Source organism: Psammomys obesus, unplaced genomic scaffold (assembly GCF_907164565.1).
Source record: "Psammomys obesus unplaced genomic scaffold, mPsaObe1.curated_primary_1811, whole genome shotgun sequence".
NCBI classification, from domain to species: domain Eukaryota; kingdom Metazoa; phylum Chordata; class Mammalia; order Rodentia; family Muridae; genus Psammomys; species Psammomys obesus.
In genome coordinates this window covers 14,553,284-14,578,020 of record NW_026596244.1, presented here as the reverse complement: position 1 = coordinate 14,578,020, position 24,737 = coordinate 14,553,284, and the positions used below count along the sequence as shown (strand labels likewise).

The 24,737-nt window shown below is 48.6% G+C and overlaps 1 protein-coding gene across 3 annotated transcripts in view; it reads left to right on the top strand.

Moving 5' to 3' along the window:
• The window catches only part of Kirrel1 (kirre like nephrin family adhesion molecule 1), an 85,028-nt gene that overhangs the window by 12,076 nt on the left and 48,215 nt on the right, over positions 1-24,737 (top strand). Inside the window, exon 2 of one of the 3 annotated variants that reach the window (XM_055596640.1) lies at positions 18,831-18,973. The exons of 1 other annotated variant lie outside the window; for it this stretch is intronic. In XM_055596640.1, coding sequence (XP_055452615.1) covers positions 18,841-18,973 — 133 coding nt within the window. In that variant the 5' untranslated portion in view covers positions 18,831-18,840. Of the gene's footprint in view, positions 1-18,827; positions 18,974-24,737 lie in introns of all 3 variants that reach the window. One more of the 3 variants, XM_055596642.1, reaches the window with a different exon arrangement.

Sequence of the window (24,737 nt, the reverse complement as noted above, 5' to 3'; positions counted from 1 at the left end):
AGTGGAGACAGCTGAGGTGGCGCCGGGGCTGTGATGGGGAACCAGAGTGGGTACTGTCTTCTTTTGGAAGGAACACGACACGCCCTAGGGGTTGGAGCTATGGAAATGCACAGCCAGTGGCCACTCGGTAGTATGACAGGCGGAGGGAGGGGCAGGCATTCTCCCATGACCTCCCCTCGGGGGCTGGGCCGAGCGGGTCACAGTATGTTACTGCCCCATCTTAGAGGCAGGCAGAGTTGTGTCTGGGATCTGCTGAGTTCAGGAAGAGGCTACACCACGTTAAGTCCATTCTGACCAGCAGGGCTAGTGCATAGGCAAGAGGAAGGGAGGCTCTGGGCTGTGGTGGCCTCTGGGCCTCAGGCCACTGGTTGCCCACCAGGTTTTTCTTGCATTTCTGACTCTGGTCCACATACATGTGGACACTGAGAGGCACAAGGGAGAAAAGTTTACCTGGTGAGTCCAACGTGGAGTCGCACTGGGACACAAAGCTGCCATGCATTCCCTGTCTGGGCCTCATTTTGTTCCTTCACAGCCTCCTGCTTGCTTCTGCTTCATTCACTGTAGCAGAGAACTTCAACCAACCTAGCTGTCCATAAACAGATGACTGGATAATGAAAAGCTGCTATTTATAAAAAGTAAAACACTACTCAGCTTCAAAGAACAGTGAAGTTAAAAACTTTGCGTGTCTTAGAATGTGCAGTATCTAAGTGAGCCCCCACAGTCGTAAACACGTGCACACATACACACAAACAAACATTCTCGTAGGTAACTGAGGAAAAGAGAACAGAACGGCTAGGTGTAAGGGGTTGAGAAAGTCAATAGTGCGAGTCAAAGGCATGAATTATGAAAGAGTATTAGAGAATATAAAGTTCATTGTTTTTCTTGTTCTAATTCTGTTGTGCTTTTATTTATTTATTTTTGATCCTAAAAGTATAAAATTTATTTAATGTGAAGCTTCACAGCCTCTGCTTCAAATATCAGTTCTGACTGTGTAAGTTAAGTTGTGTAGACTTTGGGCCTGGTTAGTTTGGGTGTGTGATATTTTCATTTATTTGCAAGTCATTCATGTAATAAAGTTGCTTTAAAAGAAAACCGAAAAGCAAAACAAAAGAAACCCTGGAAAACAAGTGCCTGTGGCCTGGCGTTCACAGACCTTGAAGGTGGTAGGCTCCAGCATGGAGGGGGTAAGGTGGGGGGATGGGGGGCTGCTTCTCCGCTAAGCTGGTCTTGGTTCTTGGTCTGAAGGAGGAAATGCATGGCTTTCTACTGCCTTCACCAGCCAGCATTAAGAGCCCCCGAACCTCATTTCCTGTCGGTAAATGACAATCTTGAAAACTTTGAGACTGTTTGTTTAACAGCTAAACTCTGGCATGGCAAGGCACCGACAGCGAACCGGCTGCCGTCTCTCCCACCGTCATCACTACGAATGAATGCTGCTAGCCTGGGCCTAGCAAAGGGCAGTAATCTCAGCTCCTTTTTTTTTTTTTTTTAAATTATTGAAAATGAGCCTTCTCTATTTCCTGGGTGGAGGGTGAGCTTGAGTGCTGGCTGCACCACTTCTGTGCCAGTCCGCAGAGTCCTGGCAGCTAGGCCACTGGGTCCCAAGGCAGCTTTCCTTTCCTCTCCACAATTCAGAGTGTAAGGGCGGCATCGGCTTCAAGCACTAGGGGATTGGACAGCAGAAGGCTTGTCTTCTTCAGTCTCCTTGCAGCTTCTTGTTTCCTGGGCACCATAAAGAGACATGACCTTTGGAGGACTGTGGAAGTAGCCCTCATCTGTGAGCACAGGTGAGGACCTCAGCCCCATGCGCTCCTAATGCAACGACCTTAGTGACTTGGACTTTCCTAGCATGGAGAGACAAGGTCATTCCTTCTGTAAGACATTTTGTGGATGCACAGTTTTCCAGCTGCCGTCCAGTGGGCGCTGGGGAGGGCTGGTCCTAGATCTTCCGTTTTATCTTGTGAGCCACTGTCAGGAAGGTTGGTCTCAGAGAGCCTGCAAGGGGTCCAGGAGAATCAGCTTTTCTCAGGGCCAGAGGGGCCTCAAGATGTTAACACGTTCTTATTAGATCTGATGTGGGCTTGGGGTAACTTATGAAGAGTCCCCAACATGTGTGTGCAAACATTCCCCCACATACATAAGCAGACACAGAGACACAAACACATTCATGCCACACCCTTAATCCCACACTTCCCCAGGCACACACACTCCTATGTCCCCCACCCCAAATACAGATACATAGAAACGCCTCCTGCTGCCCCCCACAGGCCTGTGTGGGATGTGGGGGCCACCAGGGTATGGGTGCTTATGTATTCATGTTGATAAAATTTCCTCCCTGAAGAAGCGTGCTCTGGCTTTTCTCTGAACTTTAGCTTTGGTCTATGAAAAGGTTTTGCAGTCTTGTGGGAATATAAACATTTGGCAGATTTCTTTCTCTGAAAGCTATTTCGTCTCTTCTTTTTCTGGGAATTTTAACCAGCAAGATCAAGGTCCCTCCACCCATCCTTCCTCTTTCCCCTTTGCCTGAGACACCCAACACCTCGTCTCTCCCCACCCCCAACCCCACTCCCAAAATGAAAACAACGTTAATTGGTGTATACTGGGACTCATCTCGGCCAGAAGAAAGGAGTGAAGCAAACAGTTCTCCCAGGAGAAAAAACTGCAGTAGAGAAAAGGAAGCAAATGGCATCCTGGCAAAAAGTGAATTCCAGACACTGAAATTCTTCTGGTTTTAATCATCTCAGAGGACAGCCAGCGCTGAGCTGTGGGGGAGGGGAAGAACCGAAAAGCAGGGCTATCTACCTCCAGCTTGCGGGACTCTGCAGCCTGAAACTTCCCCATGGAAGGTTTCTTGTTCTTCTTTGCCCTGGCATGGGCCCTCTGCAGAGAGCCCTTCCTCACCAGCCCTCCCTTTATCTCAGTTTACAGGCTCAGTATACTCAGTTTTAAAGGATTGACCTTTAAATTTTCCAGCAAAATTGCAAGTTCCCCGAGGCCCAGGATTATGTGTTGTTCAAAACAGAACAAACAGCAAACTCCAGGTTCTTTCATAAGCCATAGCTTTTCTTCATTGGAAAAGTGGAGCAAGCAGAGTGTTTAAGGGGCTGAGTGAAGCCTGCTATGGTAGGAAGGGAAGGCGCCAGGGACCCCAGCTGTTCTCCTAAAGGACAGCCTGTGGGAGGGACGAAGGGGCAGTAGAGGCCCGTGGTGTTGTGTGTGTGTGTGGGGGGTTCTTCTTAAGTTTCCTCAGGATCAACAAGTTAACAGCAAGGAAGTTTGGAAATTACATCAGTGGTTTGGGGAGGGGGGGAACTAAGGGTGTATCAGGGCAGGATGAGGAGAATGTGATTCCAGAGTCTCTCCACTACGGTAACTGTTTAGGTGATGGAGTGAGTCAGGAAACCTTGTGACCAGGCCCACAGTGATGCCCATGTGAGGTCACCAGTCGCCAGCAGCCACCTCTTCTTAGCCCCCCTTTCCTCTGTTCCCAACCCCCGCCCCTTTCATCTGAAAACAGCTTCCCATCTGCTCCTGGTCACCAGCTGCTTCCCCTTCTCTTCCATCCCTTCTCCCACTTCCTAACACTTGGGTTCTTGTCTTCAGTCCTTTGCCGATGCTTCTTTTTTCTTCTGGGTAGCATCTCCTCCTGATTGCTCGAAGGAGATCAGATTGCCCAGATTAGCATAGAGCAGGGGTCAGACGGGTGACCGGATTCTGATCTCATGGACTTTTTTACCTGAGCTGAGCTGCTTGCTCCTTCAGGGCTCCGGGTTGTTGCCCAGAAGCGAACAAGGCGCTTACCAGGTACTGTGTGTGAATCAGAACGAGTATGTCCTTTTATTTCTGGAAAAGAGAGAAACGTGGAATTTGAACTGCTGGAGTCAAATGCAGAAAGCTCTTCCAGTGTGACCTGTGCAGGTCACTTCAGGGCTTCACCCGAAAAGGGTGACAGTTGAGGATTATCAGTTGTGTTGGTAATCCCAGGGCAGCTTCTGAACTGACTGTATCGTTCACTCGTGGGCTATCTCAGTCGTCTTTCTGTTTTGTTGGGTCTTAACATGTGCTGGTGCAGAGTGATAAAGAACCAGGAGACCAGGCTCTGTGGCCTTATACAAGCCCCAGCTAGAACATGAGTTTTCACCCCATCCCAAGAGACACGGTCCTTCTTTGTCTTGGTCTCACACCTCTCTGCTCCCCAGTGCCTGACATCAGCACTCAAAAGTGGGTGTTAGTATAAAATGTGAATTTAAGCATGAAGAAGTTTGTGCTCAGAACGTCACAATGACTTTCTTATGAGGTTATATATGGCTGACCCTTGACAGGGGATGGGGCACTTGTCTGCACGGCCTTTTACACACTGAAAGCCAGCTGTACCCCCTTTCTAGGCTGAGGACCACGGCGCTCACACGACAAGCTGGAAGGAGAAAGCCTGAGTTCCCAGTCACAGGGCTTCCCTCCCTCCCTTTGCTCATACACCCTTGATCAATATTTCATAAAACAGAGATTTTAAGTTATAACAATGAGGAAATGTTTCATCCTCTCATACATTTGGAAACGGTAAGTTTCCTGTGTAAGCCGTGACTTAGCTCTCTATCCGAGGTTTGAATTAGGAAGGTGGCAAGCACGGGGTCATGCAGTATCTCAGGGCTGAGGCTCTGACTCCCTGAAGGGCTAATGGAGGTTTGGTGATGGCAAGTCTGACCCCTGGGGATGGCAGATAAGTCTCAGATGTTTGCCCTCACCTCGCCTTCTTACATGGCACCATAGCTCCCACCCAAGAAATATCTTCTGAACCACCTCTCAGGCCTCGGGTACCTTAAAAGCACAGTTTGAAAGCCAAAATTTCATCCAACCCTTGAAGGGTACAAACAGAATGAAAACCTGATGACTAAGGAGGCCTTGGAGCAGGGGCTGCAGGTTCCACCACAGGCCCCTGGCTTCTCGGTAGCCATCACATGCTGGAAAACTGCGTCCTCCAGTTTTCCGCAGGGCTTTACCATCCCTGTGCAGATCTGAACGTCCCTTCGGGTGTTGGGTAGTTGGCAATAGAAGGAGCCTGCTGCCCATATTTGCTGGAGGATTTGCAGTCCCAAGAGGAAGAACATAGAATGGCCCTCCCTCACAGCTCCTGGACTGTCAGCAGGTTCCCTACTTTCCCCAGATATTCCCAGAGTTTTCAACCTTTGCCCCCATGGCTCCAAAGTGCCCAACTCTTGCTATCATGGCTATCAAGAGGTTAAGATCAATTTGGAAGCTCAAAGAGGGCTTAGACAGGAGGCTGATGGAAAGAGGAAGTGACAGAAGTTGATAAAGAATCAGCTGGGTGGGAAAGTGAAAGGCAGCCAGGAAGGTGAAGAGAAGAGGAAATGAGAGGCAAACCTCCTCATCCCTGGAAAGGGAGGAAAAAGAGGGGGAAGGGAGAGAGAGAAGTCTCAACTTTTATTTAAAACCCGAGAGCAGTTATATGCCTGGAGCTGTTGCCATAGCAACAGCAAAGAAAAGGAGATAGCTTGTGAAGGGGGGAGGTGGAAGGAGGAAGATGATTCAATAGAGGTAAATGTTTAAAGACAGGAACAAAAACCATTTACAGATAATTAAGTAACACTGCGGGTTCTCTGGTCCTGCCTGTGTCAGGGGACTGACTGGCCTAAGATTGGGCCTACTTCTGCCTCGTGCCTCTCATCCCTTGCTCACCAAGAAAACTTCAAAGAGGCAGCCAGGAATGCCAGCCTCATCATGCCTGTCTACTCCTCTGCCCTCCTGTAGTCCCAGCTCCTCAGAACAAGGTGTAAAGGAAAGAAAATAAAATCTTCTTGGAGGGAGAGCCTGCCTCAGCCTCTGGGTGGCAGGGCTCTTGCCTTTTCCCTTTAAAGGCCCCTAGGAACAGCATTTCGGGCATTGCTGGGCTGTCTATGCTTCAAGGCACGTCTAATCCCTCTGAGAATGCTCTGCTAGTCCATTCCTGGAAACGCTCTCAGCTTCAGCCTTAGAGAGCCAGGCACCAGGGCAGTGAGGTGTGAACCAAGACCAAATAGTTTTTGCCCCTTCAAGACCTGCCCCACTGAGCTGAGCGTTGGGCTCGGGGCCTGTCGTGTGCACAGAATGTGGCCCAGGAGGCGCTCTACATGGGAGCATCTTTCCAGGAGCATCCGTTGGTGAAAGTCCTGTAGCAAGGCTTCTGGCTAGTTTTCATGTACATCCCTGGCCCAGGTGTCTACACTCAGGCTGCAGAGCTGGCTCATCAGAGCATTGGCCGATTCTCCAGGGGGCCTTGGTTCAGTTCCCAGCCCCACGCGGAGGCTCACAACCATCTGTAGCTCCAGTTCCAGGGGGTCTGCTGACTTTTGACCCCTGAAGACACCGTCGATGCACGGTGCTCACAGGCACACATGCAGACAAAATGGACATACACATGAAAGAAAATGCTATTAAATGTGTGAATTATGAAGTCAGGAACTTTGAAGCTTTGTTCTTTGTATTTGCTGCTTATAAGCTGGAGCTGACCCTCACAGTTCACCTCTGATGAGGCTTTCTGTCTCTCTCATCTCATCTCTCTCTTTCTCTTTCTCTCACATACTTTACTGCCACCTAAGTGTTTCTCCTCTTCCTAATCATCACTAATTCCACTCATTGTCCTCTTAGCTTATTTTTTATATTACTGACCAGATGTGTCTATTTATGTTGCCTCAAATCTTTTATGGAGCAAATAAACGAATTAAATGAGTTAAGCTGTATCAGACAGAGTAGCGCCTTGCCCGTAGTGAGAAAGCAGAGAAAGTGCCAACTCCTGTTTCATGGAAACAAATAATGACTCATCTCTAGCCTGCCATTGGAGGCTCCCTCAGAAGGGCCAGAGACTTCAGAGAGCTATTCAGATTAAAGGTCACCTACAGTTAACCCTGTTGGCTATACAGAAGGAGACTGCCTCAACCTTCTAATACCCACTAACCTGATTTCTTTAATCTCTTCCACACATACTGTGGAATGCACCGTGTTGTAGGAGGATATTAACCAGGCGTGTTTGCTTTTTTGAATTGATTTGGACGCTATTTAAGCAAGCTTCCAATTCCTTGCTCAGACTCAAACACTCCTGGCCGGGATTAAGATTTTTCCATGGATAATCTTCAGGCTGAGAAACGTATGTATCACTGAGAACTGGCAGCATTTCATTGATTCTGTTTGGCCTGGCCAGACAGGGAGAATGAATGGTGTCTCAGGGAGACAGAGAAGGTGGAGGAGGAAGAGCTGCAGCCGTCACACTTGTTTCTCAGCCAGGACTTAACTCATGGGGGGTGGGGGGGTCCGAGACCTTGTCTCCTTTTTTGTTGGTTTCCCACCACTCATCTGCTTCCTCCTGGGCTGACAAAGAGCCTGGAGCCTGTTCTGTTGAACCCAGTGCTCACTCATCACAGCTGCATGGGAGGCCTCAGGGTGGATGGGCCAAGTCTTGCCAGCTTTCCTGGGCGGGAATACAGCTTCTTTTGGAGAAGCTGCTCCGTGGACACTGTCATGAAGGCCGTCTCATCTCTCTCCTTTGGTCAAGGAGTCTGCAGGCCTGCCTTGCTCTCTATTCCTCCTTTTGTTTCCCTCTCCTTTCAGGATTTTCTTTTCCTTTCACATTGCCAAGACCTTCCTCTTTTTTTTTTTTTTTTGAGTAAGAAAATGATCCAATAATGGGTCGTCTTCCCACCACCCCACCTCATACTTGTTTATTTGTTTTTATTCTTAGAGGAAGAATTTTATACAGGCCAGGCTGGCCTTGGATTTGCCAGGACTGTACCTACCTCCTCTGTTGCCCCTCCCTGAAGTCTTTCGAAGTAGAGAGAGAGAGAGAGAGAGAGAGAGAGAGAGAGAAGATATCCAGTCTTCTCTGTCTGAGCTGTTTCACTTACAAGACAAAAGACCCTTCAGAATAAGAGAGGAAGGGGAAAGGGAAAAAAAAAAGATTCCGGGGTCAAAAACCTGACAGGAAAGCTTTGTTTGAAGGGAATGTGGGGGCAGGGTAGGGGTGGGGGAATTAGCATTTGGCCCCTGAAAGGCAAATATCTTGACTTGGAGGAAATTTGTAGATCAGTGGATATTCTCACTGAAGTAGTGAAGGATTTCTGATGCATGTTCCTCTGAGGCTGGTAGAGTATGTTGGGAGCAAAGACTGGGTGGGAAGGAAAGGGAAGCAGGAAGCTGCCATCTTAATTCCACACTGTATCAGAAATGTGAAGTCTACAGAGATTCCAGGGGGTCGAGGCCTTGTGTGCTGGCTGTCTTCTCGGCCTTTGGTTTGTGGAGAGGGAAAGAGAAGCCAATGAGCAGAGCTGAGGCATGAGGTTTAGGATGAGGCAAAATACTTAGTCAGCCAGAAGATAACTGCCCCCATTGCTGCTAAGGTGGGCGAGGTGGCCAGGAGGGAAGGAGCCGAGTCATATGCCAACTCTTGGCATGTCTAAGACTTTGGAGGGACAGAACCCAGGGGTGTTTTTTGATTGGCTGAAGAGACAGAGGTTACATGGAAGATTGTTGAAGGTTATCAAGAAATAATAACGGAGTCTGGTTCACACCCAGCACATGAGAGGCTGAGGCAGGAGGATCCAGCAAGCTCTAGGTAAGCTGGGGACCTGGTGTTGAGAGATAAGATGAGACAGCCAGAATGAGAAAATGGTCCCAGCAGGACCCTCTGGCTACTCGTGTCTCTAGGGCGCAGAGGGGACCCAGGGGACAGGAGGCCACACAGACCTTGTGCCCCAGAAGGCCCTGCTAAGGGCATGGCTTGGCCCATTTGGGAACTATTTGTGGCAAGTTTTTAAATCCCAGGCTGTTTTTGCCCCAGTACCTGGAATCCAGCCACCAACTGATATGCCATCATAGCACATGAACTGACTTTAGCCCAAACAAACATAGTTAGAAGAGTTTTGCTTCTGCTACACAGCTGCTGCAGCATCCCGCTCCCTATGGTTCATTCCAACAACTTGGGAAAGTCGTTCTTCCGGCCTCTGTGTGTCTGACTTAAACCGAAATATAGAGGTCCTTAGCCTTTGCCCTGCCTCTTAGAAATCCCCTGAACTGCCTGGGGCGGTCCTGTGACCCAGGCGCTGGGACACTGTACAGGGGCACAAATCAAAGAAATCAACGCATGATGAGCACGTGGGCCTAGGGCGAACGAGAATAGTCGGGAGAGGATGGGGTGAGCACCGAAGGGGAGGCGGCGCCTTAACTCCTGTGGTGTTTGGGGCAAAAGTGCTGAGTTACAACTGCAGAAAAACAAGATGGCTTCAGGAAGGATTACAACTCTTTGTGTCCGTACTGTTGTTACCTCTCTCAGGCAGGCAAAGGAAAAGAAAGGAGGGAGGAATGGGGTACAGCCCTCTCCTGCCCCACCACCAGCTTTTCACTCAGTCCGCTGACTGCGGTGGAGGAAAGCAGGAATGGAAACTGGAGGCCTAATTGCTAGTTCTCTCTCAGCTCTTCCAGGGAGCACAGGGCAGGAAATTCCTCAGATTCCAGGCTTGTAGGATCATTGCTGAGTGCTAACCGCAGAGCTAGGGTGAGAGGCTAGAGGCAAAGAGCGCTGCCTCCTGTCCTGCCTCTTTTCCCTTTGTTTTAGAACAGGCTCAATTAACAGGGTTTCGAGGGGCCGCTGGCTAGAACAAAAGCCCCAACTGTAACAGTCCTCCCGACGAAAAAGCCCCAGATGTGGGAATCCCAGGAAAATTAGTGCTGCACTGAGTCGTTCTGAAGTTGAAAATAGACTGTTGTGGATAGGAATTTGTTCCCAGGGTGATTTTTTCAGCTCTCGGTGAGTGAAAAGGAACTGGCTTTAGAAGACGCTCAGAGCTCCTTGCAGAAGGAGATAGGGATGGCTTTGTGGAGCTTGCAGGAGGGGCGCTTCCCCCACGGCTCTGCTTTGCCTCGCTTGGGAACTAGGGTGGTCTGCAGCAGGGCGTCCTGGGCAGGGCAGTCCACCTCCTGTGCCCTGTCTGCCTGCCCTCCAGGGAACCTTCTCAGTTTCCCAAAAAATAACTGCTCCGTCCCCTTGGGCTTCCACAGCAGCTGTATTCGGTAGATTTTGTCCCCTCTGAACTAGAGGAAGCTGTTTAGTGGCCCCGTGCTCTGTGCTCTGTAGAAGACCGAATGCAACTTGGTTATGTCATTAAACTCATAGCAGGGGGACCGAGGGAGGGAGTGCTGCACAGTGAGTCCGCAGAAAGAATTTGGAAAGAATAGCAACCATGGTGTGTGACCCCTGGGGGTTGGATTATCCGTTGGGTGGGCTTCTATAATGGATGTTCAGTGAGTCTGGTTTCTTTTCCAGCTCAGCCCTCCACACTGTCATGTAACATGTATTCTGAGAATATGAAAGTGCGTGTGTGTGTGTGTGTGTGTGTGTGTGTGTGTGTGTGTGTTTTCTTCCCGAGATCATAATAGTTGCTGCTAAAAATTCGCCACCATGGGTTCCAGTGCCAATGAGAAATGACCTCAGGGCCACCACACCCTGCTGGCATTGCATGACAGACGGCACCTGACTGAGATGCGCATTTCCTTACAGCTGATGATAGGCAGCCTCAAGAGCGAGGAAGAAGCAGTGGCCCGTATCCACTGATTCTTTCTGTTGCTACACAGAAAGGATTTGGGAGTGGCGCTGTGCCTAAGGACTGAGGACGCAGCCCCAGCAGCAGCCTAAAAATGACCAGTGTGGGCTGGCATCTCTGGAATATCTCAACCAAAGCCTCAATCATTGAGTCAAACATGTTGTGTCCCAGGGCTGTTCATTCTGTGAGAATATGAGACCTTTCTGTTCTTCAGACTGTCGTGTCCCCACTCTCAGGGTGACCAAGACAGGGTGCCGGAGAGAGCAGAAGCCGCCCTGCTTTTTCAGGCTAACTGCTTGGCTGGCTCACTCCCCTGGTTTGAATATCCAGCATCTTCATTTTCTTTCTGAGTTTACTATTAATAAACTGTGTGACTTTGTAAAAACTGTTAATCTCCTTGACTTCCAGAACTCCTAACATGACTAAGTTGACTAAGTTGGGCTAGGCAAAGACTTCTTTTCTTTTCCTTTTTTTTTTTTTTTTTTTTTTTTTTTTTTTTTTTTTTTTTTTTTTTTGTTTTTTTTTTTTTTTTTTTTTTTTTTTTTTTTTTTTTTTTTTTTTTTTCCTTTTTTTCAGACAGGGTTTCTTTGTGTAACCCTGGCTAACCTGGACTCAATTTGTAGGCCAGGCTGGTCTGGAACTCACAGAGATCCGCCTGCCTCCCAAGTGCTGGGATTAAAGGTGTGCCTCCCCACCCCCGCACCAGCTTTTTTCTTTCTTCCTTTTTCTTTTCTTTCTTTCTTTCTTTCTTTCTTTCTTTCTTTCTTTCTTTCTTTTTTTTTTTGAGACAGGGTCTCACTATGTAGCCTTGTGGAGCTGTCCTTACACTCACAGAGCCCTGACTGCCTCTGCCTCCGAAGTGCTAGAATTAAGATGTGTGCTGGCATGGGATGCTCAGCAGCTGATGTTCTGTGTAACTAAATTTGTGAGTGGAAAGAAACATTCATACACATGGTTTTTGATTGAGTACCACTTGCTTCCCAGAATAAGTTACACTTGTATGCTTTTACCTCCGCTAGCCTCCCTTTCCTGTAGAAGACCACAAGGCCCCTAGGGATTTTATAGCCTAGCCTCTGTGGAAGGGAACCCCATTGCTAACCTGCAGCTTTCAGAAGAATGCCCAGTGTTACATACATAGGTAGCTATGCTCACAAACATGTGTAAGCGCCTGCAGGCATATATAATGTACCTTACTGTGTTCAACACCAGGACGACAGGAAATAGGATTGGCTGGGATGTGGCTGGTACTGGTTTGGTTAGGTTTCCTGAACAAGGGTAAATTCACAGCAAGGCTCAGAGGAGCCAACAGTTTTGGGTTGCAGGAGAGGAAAGAAATCCACTCCCAATGCGTGAGTGGCTGTGGCGGAGGGCTGGGGCTTGGGTTCTAGTGGACGGCTTCTGGAGGTTCTTGAACAGGCAACTTACTGCAGCTACGGAGGCTACATCCCAAGTGCGAGATGCCTGGAGGAAGGCCAGCATCAGAGGAGATTATAAGGAGGCCGTTTCCCTGAATGAAGCTAGAAGGATGGGGGTGTAGGAAATTTTATGGATAGCCAGAGGAAGGGACTCTCATAGCAGAAATTGTTGTGCTGAATACCTAGCCTGTTCATGCCAGTTCTGGGAAAGACCTTAGAGCTGATGTGGTGCCTGACTTAGGAAACTAAAGACCAGAACAGAAATGTGACCTGACCAAGGCACACCTGGCGATTGACTCCCCTCCCAGCAGAGGTTCTTTCTCTATAGGTAAGTGTTACCCACTGTTTTGTTTTGGGGTCTGTGTGTGTGTGTGTGTGTGTGTGTGTGTCTTAGGGTCTGATGTATCCTTGGCCTTGTAGTTAGGATAACCTGAATTTCTGTTCTGCTTCGGCCTCCTGAGAGCTGGCATTAAAGGGCTGCACCACCACTGCCAGCTTACATGGAACTGGAGTTGGGACTCAGGACTTCTCATACATCAGACAAGCCTTCTACCCACTGAGCTACCTACCCCTTTGGCCCTGCCCTGGGCAGAGTGAGCTCGGCACACCCCTGCAGCACATGGGCCTTCTCCCAGAAGTCAGGGCTTGCCCTGGATCCTTCTTTACCGCCAAAACGGAATGCCTTGGGGAAAGTAAACTGCCACACAATCTGAGATGGGGTGAGACAGTGCAGGAATGTGAAGGGAGGCTGAGGGCCCAGCATCGGGCAGGTTCCCACCCACCGTCACTCTCCTCTGCCTGTGTGAGGGTGTCCATAGGGCTGATGCTGAAGTGATATGGGCCTACCTGGCTCCTGGCCTGCTCCTTTCCAGGATCCCTGATCTGCATGCTCAGTGTGGCTCGAGCTAGATCTTGAACCCAGGATGGGAGGAGCAGAAGAGAGCCAACAGGGCCCACACAATCATAGGGTTCCAGAGTTCCCAGTTGTCTTCTTAAGTTCTTTTTGGTTTGGCCTGCAGCCATGAAGCACTCCACCCAGACTCAAAGTCCCTGGCCTGGAAGGTCATGCCATTTTTCTCTGATCTTGGAAAGGGCAAAAGAGCGAGCTATCTTCTCAGCCATTCCTGCTATAGCCCAGCTGTCCCTGGAGATGCTGGGGAGGGTGGGAGAATGAGCTCTCTGTGGACTGGGCCATCCTTTGCCGTTTGGTCTCCAGAAAGGACCCCTTTATGCTCCTGCTGGTGCAGATCTGTTGTTTTAGATGTCAACAACGTATTTTCATTTTACTGTCAGTTTGGCGGGCATTTGTAAGGTGCTAGGTATGGTTAGGTGCCAAGGAAACAGAGATGAACACAATGTACTTATTGGCCTCTCAGGAGCTCACAGTTAAATAATTTTTTGTTTAAGATCAACAACATTTTTGTCAAATACAGCAAAGAGCCTGAATGCACAGAAAGGGAAAGGCACATTAGGGCAGAGGACGAGCGGAGGCAAGATAGTGAGAATCCCTCACCCACCAGGCAGGGCCATCAATTGTTTCTTCTTTGACTAGCAGGCATCTTGGCAGGAGAGACACAATGACACCAGTGAGACTTGGATGTCTTGAGAGTCCAATACTCTGTGGGCTGTATTAGTTACCTTTGCATTGCTGTGACAAAATACCATGGCGCCTTATAAAAGAAGGGTTTAATTGGGCTTCCGAAGACTCAGAGTCTCTGATGGTGGAGTAAAGGCAGAGACAGGCAGTTGGAGCAGCATCTAAGAGCTCATGTCTTGATCCACAAATAGGAAGGCAGAGAGGGAGCGTTGTGAATGGCATGAGTTTTTTGAAAGCCCCCCCCCAACAACACACCTCCTTCAACAAGGCCACACCTCCCAGTCCTTCCCAAATGGTTCCACCAATTAGCGACCAGTTACTGAGACATGTAAGCATATGGGGCCATTCCCTTTCAAATCACCTCCAGGACTGAGCAAAGTGTATAACTGGCATTCAGGTCCTTACATACAAATAAAGATGAAATTTTTATGATTTATTATTTATTTGTTTGTTTGTTTATTTATTTATTATGTGTACAGAGTTCTTCCTGCATGTGCACCTGCACGACAGAATAGGGCACCAGATCTCATTATAGATGGTTGTGAGCCATCATGTGGTTGCTGGGAATTAAACTCAGGACCTTTGGAAGAGCAGCCAGTGCTCTTAACCTCTGAGCCATCTCTCCAGCCCCCAAGATGAAATTAATTCATTTCTTAGATCTCTTCCAGATTTACAGCCAGGTCAATTGAAGGGTTTCTTGAAAGGAGTACAATTTTAGAAAGCAGAAAGGAGGTGCTCAGGTTATACTGCTCGGAAAGATTCCCCTTCCTTCAGTACCACCTCAGAAAACTGCAGCGTGGCAGTAAAAGGAGGGGAGAATAGAAACAGGGGCCCTGAGCACACGTGGTGAGTAAGTGAGTAAGCCCCTGAGGGTGCCTGTGGCGAGGTCTACAGCCCCAGCTATAGAAACCACACAGGCGAGTGGAAGCTCCTGGAGGAGAACTGAAAAAGAGAACGAGGTTGGATGTCCTCCCTCTGGCAAGCTCCCTCCCTTCAACTCCACTGGCCTCAGGATTGAAACCAGAAGTGGTGTAGCAAAATGAGGCTAACAGACTCAGAAGTTGGAATTTCTTGCCCTAAAATGAAGAAGCCATCCCCATGAGGCCCTCCCTTCAGACTTTTTAGCAGCAGTGTGGCAGCCACACCTGTCACCACTCTGACCTCCACTGACTACACAAAGCCTGGGGTACTGCCTTTGTGTGGAGACAGCACTCTTGAGGGGCTCCTTAGCTCTGGCTCCACAAACTTTAAACTGTCACCGGGCTTCCTGTTCAGTGCTGGCAAGTGGCGTTAACGCTGACCATGTCCCCTTGGAGGTTCCCCAAGCTCTCTCACCAAAACAACTGCATAAATGCCTCTCTGTAGTTAGGTGAGAGAATGAGATGGGCAGGAGGATGGATGAGAACGAGAGAGAATGAAGGCAGATAAGAGCAGGAAGGGAAGAAACAGGGAAAGAGGAAAAGAGAAGCAGTGAGAGAGAGTTGGGTGGAGCTGAAAAGAGGGCCAAACAAGACCGCAGAATCCAGGAAATGAAGCTGGCAGCAGAGCTAGCAAGGGCTGAGGCTGAGGCCTGAAGAAGGGAAACAAAGGAGGAGGTGGAGATGGGCTCTGAAAAAGGAAGCTGTGGAGAAAAGAAGCGGAAATGGTTAGAGCAAGAGATGAATGGGACAGAGGGAAAGCGAGTAAGGGAAGTATGCAGACCTGCTGTACTCCCCAGCCGGACCCCACTCTCCTGAGCAGGAGGAGGCCGTGAGGCCCAGGAAAGCCAGCAGAAGGGCAGCAGGAAGTGGCTTGGCACTAGGCTGGGGCGTGGCAGGCCAGGCTCTGTAGTTAGCTGTGTGGCGGACTGCAGTATCCTCATGACTCCCAGGATTCTCCGGAAGCAGACTTGCCCTTCACCTGGCTGCTGTGACAGAATGGTGCGTTAACTTGCTTGCAGCCTGGGCCCCTAATCTCTCGGGTTTGCCCTGGGGAAGCCTTCTTCTGCAGCACATCCGTGATGCTCCTCTTCGCTATGTCCACACTCATGCTTCTCACACAGCCAATGGACAGGGCAGATGCTGAGATCCTGGAGCTGAAGTACTCTTCCTGTTTCGGGTCTCTGGCCGATGCTCCAGTTCTCAAGGAGTACAGAAAGGTGGTTTGGAGCCACTGTTTCATGAGGAGTTTACAGCTCAATGCAAGTTTGTGAGAGGCAAAGGGCAATGTGCTTTGAGAAATGTGAAGAGGTGAGACCAAAGTTGGGCAGAACATGGACTTTCAAGTCAGAGAAAGTTGGTTATAATCATTTGCTAGGTCTTGAGTAAATTTTCTCATGTGCTAACTGTGTCTTGGTACCTTCTGAAGTGATATCAAGTGATCTGAGGAGGTTTTGTTTTTTGTTTTTAGTTAGCCCATTATTCACACGAGATGTTAAAAAGCCACTACCCAATGTCACAGATAGGCTGTGACAGTACAGTGAGTTTAGAATAGAGAGGTGGCCCTAGAGCCTGTGCTGGTTGTTTGTTCCTTCGTTTGCTTTTCAAAAAGTCCACGGCTGTGGTGAGCAAGGCTGGACGCTTGGCGCATGGGCAGATCTCCGAGCAAGGCAGGACATTCTCAACTGCCATGTGGGCAGAGTGAGCCAGAAGCTCTGAGCAGCAGAAACCAGGCCTTACTAGAATGTCTGTGAGATGCTCTACCTTTGTGGTAGGTCAATAAGTAGGACCTCAGTCTTTGGGACACAGTGGGGAAACCCCAGGGAGATATCTAGGAACTTGAGAAAAAGACCAGCACTCCTCGCTGCCACGCAGGTTCTCAGGAGGCCTAGTGCTGTTTCTCTTCCTTCCATCCACCTGTGTACTCCCTCAGCCCCAAGATGGGGCCTGCCCAATTCTGCCACCAGGCTTGTAACATACCAGGTAAAGTGTTTGTCTGCTCCGTCCTTCTCCACCACTGACCCTTGACCTTCTATAAAACAGGCTTAGTACCCTAGCCAAGCTGTGACTTGGTTCACCTTGTTTGCATGCTCGAGGTCTCATGGTTGCCTGGATCCTCAGGTGAGCCTCATGGGAGTGTGCTCTAACTCGCCTGTTACTTAAGCCTGCCAGTGCTGGGCTGGTGGTGACTCGGGAGCTGTGTGAGGTGTCCCTTTCAGAACCGCTAGAAATGAGCTGATGCAAATTCGATGGAATTCGGGAGAACTTGGGCCGTTTCTTTCTTTTTGAGCTGCTCCCGAAGCTGGATGCAGCAAGCTTCGGGACTGTGTTTCTCTCATTTACTGATGTGCCAGGCTTTATGCAGGGCATGGAGACCACACTGAGCAGAGTTGTCTCTGACACTGGGGGTGCAGAGCCCAGGAAGCATGTTTTTGTTGGAAGGTTTGAGATTACAGCCTTTGAGGGGTTTTCCCACTTAGGGTTTTATGAATTTACTTTTCTCCTTTTTAACTTTTGTCTGGATGTCGGATCCAAGGGCTTGCGCATGCTAGGCAAGCTCTCACAGTAGCATGTGTCCTTAGTGTCTGTTCTCTTTTTATTGCTATGTAATGCTTCCATTTACTGGGGAGTTCACAGCTCTGTGTGGCTTCTCACTACCGTTCTATGAGTAGATATTATCCCGCCTGCAGCCAGTGAACTCACGCCACAGAGGCCAGGCTGCAGACCTGACCTTCAAGCATCTGTGTGCTTGACCATGTGACACTGTCTGCTTGAACTTTAGGTTTTGCTCTCCTTAAGTTAAAATGATCTTAGTGTTCGTGGCTATCTGACAAACCTTTGCTTTATTAAGCACATAACTCTGTCTGGCTCAGTGTGGACATGTGAGGAGATATATGGCCCACCCTTGCCTGCCTTGGACTGTAGTCCGGGCCAGAGGCATTGATGTGGGTTGACTGCATGGGGCGGCAGGCAACAGAGTGAAGGAAGGCTTGGCGATATTTTCAAGACTGTGAGGCAAGCTGCCTGGGTGGGTCTCCGTGCGGCCAGACCACAGGACAGTGTTTTCAGTAGCCATTCTAATTCTCTCCCCCGACCTCTCTCTCTATAAAGCTGCCACCATCCACCCCATGGGCGTGCATACAAAAATGCATATTTAAGAGTGTGTATATATTATTTTTAAACAGTTTTTCCTCGGGCAGCCAGTGGACAGTTGAACTGGCCGTAAGGCAAATGGTTACGTGACTCCTATGTGTACATATGATGGGAAACTTTCAGCCCCTCACAATATAGTGAAATTTATTTTTAAATATATACCAATTTCATCTCTCAACACTGAGCTTTTAATATAGAATAAGCATCTATAATTAATGTAGGGAAGAGAGGAAGTATGAGATTGCAGCTCTGAAATCAGAAAGATAAGAATTTTAATCCAAGACCACAGAATACTTAGTCACATATCTGACACGAGCTGACTTATCTGCGTTTGCTGAGCCTCGGCTGCCTCATATGCAACTGAGAAAATTATCTCTACCACACAGGACTGCCCAGAGAACTCAGTGAGATTGTATGTGTAAAATGTATAGCCTCAGGGCTTAAAGCAGTCTTGTGAAATTTAATTTATATTTTTAGGCGTGAATGCATGTGGTAGAAACATTTTAAAACATACAGTGATGTGCTGTGAAAATAGTTTCTTTTCATTGTCATCTTTTGGCTGCTGTTCCTTATCCTTTATGCAGATTAGGCCTCAACAGATCCTTGTGTGTTGGGCAACGCATGGCTGATGATGTTTCTTCTGCAGGCATAAAGAAATAGAAATCTGAGAAGATAAATAGGTCCCCTAAGGTCATTCATATAAGCACTAAGATTAGAACCCAGATCCTCCAGCAGTTCCCCCTTACTGTTCCCACCTTTCACACTAGAAAGCAGTCAAATATGGACCCCACATTGCTGAATCTTATGTCCTTGGGCGGTCCTTTGAGTGCTGTGTACCACTCCCCGCCCTCACGTCAAACTCTTACTATTATTTTATAATTAATATAATTTGTAATTATAATTTTATAATATTTTAAGATGTGTTTTTATGTGTACTCGTATCTGTGTGTAGATACATGTGTGTGAATACAGGTGCCTGTGAAGGCCAAAAGAAGGCAGCTGAGTCACAGGCAGGTGACATGGGTGCTGGGAACTGAACTCAGGTCCTTACGAGCATTTAGCCATCCCTCCAGCCCTAGACTCTTACGTAGAATTTTAGAGAATCCATTAGCACTAGAAGCTGCAGTCCCCGCCTTAATGTCTTCTTTGCGTTCATCCCCAGCAGGGCTTTAGGAATGCCTCTGGAGAGCAATAGCACGCACCCAGTGACCTGCCAATCAAGCCTGCTCCCGGACAAGCCCTGGTTTCTGAGCCAGAAGATGTGGGCTCCACACTTAGTCCTTGCTTATCTTATCTTTGTGACTTTGGGTGAGTTGCTCGATTTCTCTGCAAGTCTTTGCCTGTTAAACAGTGTTGGTGTTGGTTGTTTCCAGAAACCTGAAAACTTATATTTATAAAGCTTCATGTCGCACATTATGAAGTCATTAAACAAATCTGATATTATTTCTCTCTGCAAGGCCTGGGGAGGCTGAGGAATCCAGAAAGAAGTGAAGTCACACTTGGAATTTTCTTCCGCAGCTTCGAGAGAGCCTTACTAGTTGTGTATCCGCTCCCTGGATTAGGCTTCCAGAGTCCAGGTGCCCAGCTGTGGGTGAGAGTGCTGTGGGGGCCTGCACTATTGACTACCCGGTCCCCTAGCCAATCGCACCCCATTTGCTCCTTCCAGTCCAAAGGGAGCAAAAATCCCATTATGAAGATGCGTCTCATTAAGACATCTCTGAGATGGAACCAGCCAACGGCCCCGTAGACTGCAGGTCGATGTCCTCCCTTCCCCCACCGTTAATGAATATGGGAGGTTTTATTCCCCCCAACAAAAGTGTTAATTAGACATTGCTCTGAACAGGGATATTACACAAATGAATTAAGCTTAAATCAATCAGCAATCCAGCTCTGTGCTTCAGGCCCCTGAATGAGGAGGGAATTGGAGGCAAGTAATGAGGAACAGGCGGCCGGATGTCTTCCCAGGAGAAGGGCCAAGCTTCCCTTTGTTTCTGGCTGCTTTTCTCAGGCAGATACCTCTGTCTTCCACTTCCTTTGCCCTTGCTCCCTTCCCTTTATTCTTTCCTCCCTTCCAGCACATGCGTACATACACACAAATGTCCTTGAGGTTTTGAGAGTTAGGATTCCATTTTCATAACTGGAGTTGGTCTGGGTTTGCCAGTGGTACTCCTGGGTACCTTACAGGGCACGGGGTCTATATGTCGATTGGAAGACACCAAACTCAGCCGCAGGCTACTGTCACCTTCCTTGTGGACGAGCAGTTGAGTCCTCTGGAGCCATCAGGCTTCTCAACCTGCATATCTTGCAGGTGTGAGGCAGGGAGGGGCCTGAACATGGAGTCTGAGTGGTGGCTGACTCCTGCCATCTCTGTGAACTTACCATACTGCTCACTCCTGAGGAAGATACGGTGTCCTTGTCCTTTGAGGATAGCCAGTGAATTATGAAGGAGGGGACTCAGTAGGTAGAAGGCACCTATTGCCAGGTCTGATAACCCGAGTTTCTTCCCAAGAACTCACCCACAGCAGAAGGAGAGAATCAGCTCCTGAAAAAGCTGTCTTCTGCTTACATGTGCACTGTGGCAGGCGTCTGCACACGCAATCTCTCTCACACACACACAAATAAATATATATAAAAAATTTAAACTCGAAGCTGAATAGTCTTTACAAACATGCAAATGAGCCAGGTGTGTTACATACCTGTAATCCCATCATTGGCAGACGAAGATTGCAGAGTTCAAGGCCAACTTGGGCTATGTAAACAAGCCCTCCCTCCCCCCAGCAAACATATTATAAACACCTTGAACACACCACACACACCACACATATACCGAACAGTTACCACACATGAACTCCACGTATCCCACACACAAAATACACCATACACACGCACAACGCATGACCATGAGACAGGACAAAATTAAGTGTTGGGTGTTTGGCATGTAGTTGGGGGACTGGGTCTGTTGAGGAGCTGGGTTCTTGTTTCTCTGACAAGGAGGCTAATTGGGGGCAAGAGATGTAAAGGAACAGTGATGAGGTGGGCATGAGGGTTGTGCCAGGTAGAGGTTGTGCCAGAGCTTATCTGGCATAGAGCTTGAATAAATGCATGAAGCAGCATTTTTTTCTTTTCTTTCTTGGTAAAGATTTCTTTTGTGTGTGTGTGTGTGTGTGTGTGTGTGTGTGTGTGTGTGTGTGTGCGCGCGCGCGCGCGCAGGAGGCTAGAAGAGGGCCTCTGACCCCATGGAGCTGAAATCAGCTCCCTGACACAGGCAGGAGGAACTAAATGCCCTTACCTTGAGCCATCTCTCCAGCCCCACCCCCTTACCTTGAAGGCTGTGGCTTGCAGCTCTGGGCCAGGCTGGAGCTGGGTGCTGCTGTCTGCTGTGCCTGCCCTTCCTTTCCCCAGCACTCCCTCTGTGGCTCTTCCCTGTCACCAGCCCGTAGGAGGCCTGAGTCCTCCGGAGTCCTGCACTGCAGGCTTTTATCTTCAGCCCTTTACTTCACACCACCGAGTTCTTGCTCAGACAGAGGAAAGCCTCTTCATTCTTTCGTTGTCTGTCTACTTTAGTCTTCAGTGTTGGGAAGTGAAGCCAGGGCTGCCTCCACACTGGCCAGGTGCTCTTCTGCTGAGCCGCAGTCTCTCCCCGCTGTGGCATTCTACCGCCTCAGTTTCCTCCAGGAACTTTCAGAAACTCACCTTTCACAATTCCCATTTTACTTTTACACCTTCCAAGCACTTGGCATTCTTCAGATTCCTGAACTTCATAATTGCAATAAGCAATGCTTCAAATTAAAAAGTTGTTTTTCAATATCTTTATCATTTACTGAGGTCTTTTACCTTTGTAATATGACAGGAAAAGATGTATCAGTGTTAATTTTTCATTGCTGTAACAAAGTGCCTATGACTATATTTTTAAAAACTTGGAGTTTTAGAGGTTTCAGTCCATGGCTGGTTGGCTCTGTGCTGTGGAGCTTATGTCGAGGCAGTCTGTCTTAGGAGCACACAGCAGAGGATGCTGCACGAGTCAGGGGTCAGGAAGCGAGTAAGGCAGCAGAGGAGAAAGTGGAATCACAGCATCCCCCCTTAGTACCCCAACTTTCTCCTAAAGGTCACACCACTTTTTCTTCAATAGCCTCACAAGCCAGGGAGCACACTTTCAGCACGGTCCACCTGGGACATTCCAGGTCCAAGCTGTTGGGAGGAGTCAGATGTGGGTTCCGAGCAGTGGTGAGGACTCAGGGAACTCACTGAGATTCAGTCTCTGAGATTCAGCCTCCCAGGACTGTGCTCTTGCGGCTCAGACGTTAAAATGTCTGCGGAAGTGCCTGTGAGTGCTTGCCTGTGAGTGCTTGCCTGTGGTCGGTGGGAGCAACTGTCCTTTCTTGCTGCTTCTGGGACTTTGGTGTTGACGAACAGGAGGTCGCCATGGATGGCCTACATCACAGGCAGGTAAAGCAGAATGCCTGCGGGTGTGGGCCAAGCCAGATATGCTGGCACATCATACATTTGTTTTCTGCCCACCACAGGTAAAGGCATTGTTTTCTTTCATTAAACAGTCAAAGCAGGCTGGAGAAACAGGTCAGTGGTTAAGAGCACTGCCTACTTTTCCACAGGACCCAGGTTCAAAGACCTAATACCCATGCGGTCGCTCAGGGCCCCCTGTAAATTCAGTTCCGGAGGATCCTATGCCTTCTTCTGGCCTCCACAGGCACCAGCTGTGTTCACAGTGCAGACATAAATGCAGGCAAAACAGCCACACATATCTAAAAAGGAGAGGGCATCAGGACATGCTGGGGAAAGAAAACCAGAATTTAAATTCTGTCTATCTTCTAGCTAATAAATATGGAGTTTATGGGTGTGCGTATTTGTGTGCATGGTATATGTGTATGGGGTGTGTTTGGTGTGTGTGTGTGTGTGTATGTGTGTGTGTGTGTGTGTCGTGTGTATGTGTTTTAATGTGTCTGGTGTTTGTGTGTACTTTTATTTACTTCTGCTTTTTTAAAATGACTTTTGCTTTCATCTTTTTTCCCTTTTCCTTTCTTGGGTTTGTATCCGGTCGTTGTCTCTTGTCTAGGCAGCTCTTTAGCATCCTCCTAAAGGGTCAATTACTTACCGTTTGGCAGTTTCTGTTTTTCTCTTAGAAAGAACCTGTTGAGAACAGCCCCCTTGGGGCTGAGCCTGAGGCAGTGTGCTTCAGAGGGAGAGGACTGAGCGAGCTGCGGTGCTCATCCTGCGTACACAGCCTTCAGTCAGCCTGCATTGACTCTGTGGGGGGAGGGAGTCAGAACCCAAGAAAGAACCTGCAAGGGAAGGCAAGGCTGGGGGTGGGGCAGGGACCTGTAGGAAGAAAGGAGAGACTTCAAGAGGAGAGTGAAGTTGGGAGTTCCTTCTCTGTTCTTTGTAGCAGACCCTGTGGAGTTTTCTGCTTACTGTTGACCTATTTGCATTAATTCACACAGAGGTCTGTTAAGTAGGAATTAATGACCCTATTTTCTGGATGAGCACTGAGGTCTGCGGAAGTGAAGTAGATCTGAAATCCAGACGTGCCCCCCCCCCAAGTCCCTGCTCCTTTTACTATGTTTTCTTAGGCTTTTCATATAATTTTCATGATGAAGGAGCTAGACCCTGTCACTGCTAATTCCACTAAATAGATATTTGGGTGGCTTGTTTTAGTCATTTGTTTGTTTTATTTTTGAGACAGGGTTTCACCTGCCTATCCTGGATCTCACTGTGAACCCCAAGCAGGCCTTGAACTTGAGGTCATCCTCCTGTCTCAGCCTCTGAAATTCTGGGAGTCTGCGGCCGCCATGTAGATCTTGTTTGTATCCTAGTAATGTGGAGCGACATGTTCTCTCCCTTAGAGAGACATTTGGAAAACCAAGGCATCTTGCAGAACTACACAAAGCCAAGGGTAGATTTACACACTGGCCAAATTTGTAGCTAACCTCCAAATCCTCACGATACAGACCGCCAAGATTCAGAGAGCTACTTCCCTAAAGCAAAAGTCAGGGGAAGGGATTCTAGAGATAATCCAAAAGCCTAATAGCATGTTTGTTTCTTCAAAGTAGTAGTAGCCTTGAGTCTTGACTTTACAAATCAAAGAACAAGAATTTCACACACACTACAAGACAGAATGAACCCCTTGGAGCATAGAAGCAGAATGAGGCATTTCAAACTGTTCATGCTGACATGCATACATGCATTCATACATTCATTTATTGTTCAAGGTCTGTTTTCCAGTGCAACTTCCTTAGATGGATCCTGCAAAGCAGAGCGAGGAAACAGGGTAGTGGGTTTATGGAGCTGCTCTGGGAGGAAGACTACAAAGCTTGTTTACAGGCTGGCACAAGAGGCATGCTTGATGCCCGGGTAACAGAAAGCTGTGTGCTGGGTGTCGTGTCGTTATGGGTGGTGAAGGTAGGTGAGTGAGAGCAGCCGGCTGAGTTCCCGGAGCAATCCAGGTGGACAGGGTCTACGAGAAGGAGAGTGACAGGCTCCATGGAAGGGACTTTGTGGGTCCATGGATGGTGTGAGTTGTCTAGGATAAGTCAGTCCCTAAGAAGAGGGCTCAAGGGCCACTTCAGAGCCCTGCTGGCCAGAGCGACTGGAACAGCGTGGTCAGCCTGTGGAGGGCAGAGGTCTTCCGTCACGGCAAGAAGGACGGGACGGGCAGATGAGTAAGGTATCCCCACAGCCGAGAGTTCTCCTGTTCTCTGGCTTCAAAGGGAAAGAGAAGACGATTTGAGCTGGAGAGCAGGCTGTCTAACGAAGAAAGACGCTGTAGGAGAGACAAGAGGGCATCACATGGGAGTGAAGGTATCCAGTGCGAGGGCTTTGTGGCTTTTTTCCAGCTGAGGCAGCTTGATAGTCTACCTTAGACTATAGTGGGGTCTGTGCTGAGGTATATTTTAGCTAGCCCTTGAGGACCCCATGCATCTCGTGGCCTGCCTAGCCCAATGCTCTGACAGAGCAGCTGCTAGTACTAGGTCTCGGCCAAGCTGCCTCAGCTCTTTAATTTCCCCCTAAATTGTGTGTGTGTGTGTGTGTGTGTGTGTGTGTGTGTGTGTGTGTGTGT